A 3,588-nucleotide genomic window follows, 5' to 3' on the forward strand; every position below is an offset into this window, starting at 1 on the left:
GCCATGTGCATGCCCCAGCACCTGCCCCGTTTCTCACTGCTGTGCTCACACCTCAAACCTTTCCGCAGCCCTTTAGGAGCTAGGGACCCAATCTCCACTATCTTCAAGGGCTGTCTCTATGCCTGTGTTTGCTACCAAGATGCCCATATAACAGTCCAGCCCCATCTCCACCCAGAGGGACGAGAGGGTGGTGTGCCCTGACTAGGGCCCCAAGGAGTGAAGTGGCCACATCACATCAGCAATCTTCAGAGGCAATGAGGACAGTCAGCTGGGCCTTGGCCCTCAGGCCCCAGAGAGGGGACAGCAGGATGGGCCAGAAAGACAGTGGGAACAGATCCTGAGCCTCCAAGGAAAACTTTGAGATAGGCTGATGCCCTCATTTTTTATACAAAATGAGGAAAGCAGAGTCTTACCCACAGCCCCCAAACAGGCTAGACTCCCCCCGGCCAGAGGGCGGGGACAGTGTCATCCCAGGGGATTCCCTGAGTATCCCAGCAGGCATCCCAGTCTCACTTTGGGAAACAGGAACCCAGGGCTCAGAGAGGCAAGCAGGTTGCCAAAAGGAGCAAAGAGGAGAAGAATCTGGGACTCCTGCAAAACACAGCTGTTTCACAGCAGGATGTCCTCCCCATTGATGGAGAGCCAGAAAACGGGGTCAGGGGATGAGCCCAGAACTCACCACCAGCTCTGCTCACAAGGGAGACTCCTGCAGGGCCCTCACCCTCCTACCTTCCCCCTTCCCAGTCCAGAGAAGACTCAGCGGTGCCACACGGGGGTTTATTCTAGTCACAGCTTCCAGAGAAACTCAACAATAAATTACATCATTAAATAAACTCTGCTGGACCACACCCCCTTCTACCCCTCCCCATCTCCACATGCCCCCACCCCCAGGGCCCTGCGGGGGACTCAGCCAGGCCCACCCCCTTGCACTAGGTGACAGGGGAGTGAGCCTCACTGGGTCCTGACACGTGAGGGTTGAAGGAGAGTCTCCCCGCCCTGGTCCTCGGCCCCTCGCACTCACTTGCCTGACCTTGACAGCTGGGCAGCTGCTAGTCAGCTGTCTCCTCCGGAGGGGGGCTAGGAGGGGGCAACAGCCGCCCCACGCAGGCCTGTGTCCCTAGAGGTGTGTGGGGTTCTCCAGAGAAGGATCCGTCTTAGTCATGTGCAAGACCACGGTAGGGGCCTTGTAGTGGCAGTGGGTGCCACGGCCATAGCCCCCGGGGGCCCGGCAGGTCTTTGCCCGCGCCCGGCCAGCTGCCATCTTGCGGTGGCACAGGCTCTGCCAGGTCTGGAAAGTCTTGGAGCTCCATACCCAGACGCCGCTGGTGATGCCCACCACCAGCGACATGAAGATTTTGAGCATAAAGACAGCCACGGTGGGCACTGAGCCCCCTTGCAGCGAGCAGTCCCTCCAGCCACCGGGTGTGGTGGCTGCCGAGCAGGGCTGCTCTGTGGCCCGCAAGCGCCAGAAGTCCATGTTGAGGCGTTCATAGACGTAGCACACAATGACGCAGGTGGCGGGCACAGTGTAGAGGATGGAGAAGACTCCAATCTTGACCATGAGCTTCTCCAGCTTCTCTGTGTTGGTGCCCCCTGTCTTCATGATCTTGCGGATGTGGAAGAGGGCCACAAAGCCGGTCAGGAGGAAGCTCGTGCCCAGCACCAGGTAGCAGGAGAGGGGTACCAGCACGAAGCCCGTGAGCGCCCCGGCATCCATGCTGGCCACGTAACAGAGCCCAGTCAGCTCATCCCCTGCCACCTTGCGCAGAGTCAGGATAACGATGGTCTTGAGAGCCGGCAGCCCCCAGGCCGCCATGTGGAAGTAGCTGCCGTGGGCCTCGATGGCCTCGTGGCCCCACTTCTTGCCAGCCGCCAGGAACCAGGTGAGGGTCAGCACCACCCACCACAGCGAGCTGGCCATGCCGAAGTAGTAGAGCAGCAGGAAGACGAGGGTGCAGCCCGTGTTCTCCAGGCCCTCCTGGATCACGTAGAGCGCACCCGCCTCCTGGTCGCAAGCCACGCTCTGGGCCCCAGCCACAGCCCGGATGAGGAAGGCTAGCGAGTAGACGTTGTAGCACATGGAAAGGAAGATGATGGGGCGCTCCGGGTACTGGAAGCGGTGAGGTTCCAGCAAGAAGGTGAGCACGGTAAAGGCGGTGGAGAAGAAGCACAGCGCCGACCACACGGCCATCCAGACGAGCGCGAAGTCCTTGTCGCGCCGCGACCAGAACACCTCGACGCCCGGCCCGCAGCGCGGCGCGCACGAGCGGCTCTTCTCCACGTACTGGAACTTCTCGGGGTTCTCGCAGGTGCCGCCGGCGGCGCCTAGGGCGGCGTCGCCGGGGGGCCGCGCGGGCCGCGGCGCCACGGGCAGCATGCCCAGCCCCTTGTGGGGCTCGGCGGGGCCGGCCGTGGCGTTCTCGGGCGCCTCCATGCAGAGCGCGTGCGGGTCGTTGCGCGTGGGCAGCCGCGCGCAGTCCAGCGAGTCCGGCCAGCCGAAGTTGAACTGCTCCATGATGGGCGCGCAGCGCAGGCGCGCCTGCTCGCACATGGGCCGGCAGGCGGGGATGGGCGTCGAGACCTGGTCGGTGCACATGGGCGCGTAGAGCGAGCACAGGAAGAAGCGCAGGTGGCTGTGGCAGCCGTACTGCACGAGAGGCGCGAACTCGGCCAGCTCGGCGGCCGCCTCGCCCTGCGACGTGTGGCCCAGCAGGTTGGGCATGCGGGTCAGGTTGTAGCCGATGCCGCGGCACATGGGGATCTCCACCGCCTGGCACGGCGCCGGCCCGCGCCCGCGCTCCGGGTCGAAGCGGCCGATCTCCAGAGCCGCGCCGCCCGCCGCCAGCAGCTGCCACAGCAGCAGCGCCCGGCGGAGCGGCGGCACGGCCATCCCGGGCGGCCCCAGCCGAGGGCGGGAGGGCGGCCTCGCCTCACTCTGGCCGCGCCGTCCGGCGCCCCCGTGCCCGCCCGCCACGTCGCGGGGCGCGGGCCATAGCCGAGCTGGCCGCGTGTGTCAGGGCGCGGCCGGGCGCCCTGGGCAGCGAGCGGGGAAGCCGCCGGAGGGAAAGGAGGCGCCGAGCTGCCGAACCGCCGCCACTCGAACGGCCGCCGAGCCAGAGCGTGCCCCGCCTCCCGGGGCCGCGGCTACAAGCCTCGGGGCGGGGCGCCGGGCGGACACGCCCAGGGGCGTGCCATCAGCGCGCAGGGCACGCCCCCAGCCGGGCTTTAAAGGCGCCGCATCTCGCAGCTGCGCGGGGAGGCACCAACCCGAGCGCAGTCTGGCGGGGCGGGGTGTACAAGCGACCTCGTCTGCCCGCTCACACTCGGTTCTTCCCCTTCTGAGTGGGTTGCTGCCCAACCTCTCCCCGCGACAAGACAGTCAGCCGGAGGATTTCCCTGCCACCGTACCGCATCACCTCTTTTTACCCCAGGCAGGACGATTTCTAAGGCTTTTACGCGTGGGACGCCTCGACCGTGTACTCTGGGACAGTTCAAGTGCAGCCTCTGCTTCTTCACTAGTTGTATGTGGCTTTGGGCTCTTCGCTCTGTTTCCTTTTCTGTAAAACCGGCAGATAATCCTGTAGAAAT

General features: G+C 64.9%; 1 protein-coding gene across 1 annotated transcript; it reads right to left on the reverse strand.

The window, feature by feature from the left end:
- Positions 1-906: 906 nt before the first annotated feature.
- Positions 907-3,107, reverse strand: FZD9 (frizzled class receptor 9). The gene has a single exon (XM_036826125.1). The coding sequence runs from the start codon at positions 2,888-2,890 to the stop codon at positions 1,118-1,120; it is 1,773 nt and encodes a 590-aa protein (XP_036682020.1). The 5' UTR covers positions 2,891-3,107; the 3' UTR covers positions 907-1,117.
- Positions 3,108-3,588: the final 481 nt, after the last annotated feature.

Source organism: Balaenoptera musculus, chromosome 15 (genome assembly GCF_009873245.2).
Source record: "Balaenoptera musculus isolate JJ_BM4_2016_0621 chromosome 15, mBalMus1.pri.v3, whole genome shotgun sequence".
In the NCBI taxonomy this organism is placed as follows: domain Eukaryota; kingdom Metazoa; phylum Chordata; class Mammalia; order Artiodactyla; family Balaenopteridae; genus Balaenoptera; species Balaenoptera musculus.

Excerpts from the sequence above, each read along its gene's own strand:
- FZD9 (XM_036826125.1), bottom strand. The coding sequence starts at position 2,890 with ATGGCCGTGCCGCCGCTCCGCCGGGCGCTGCTGCTGTGGCAGCTGCTG.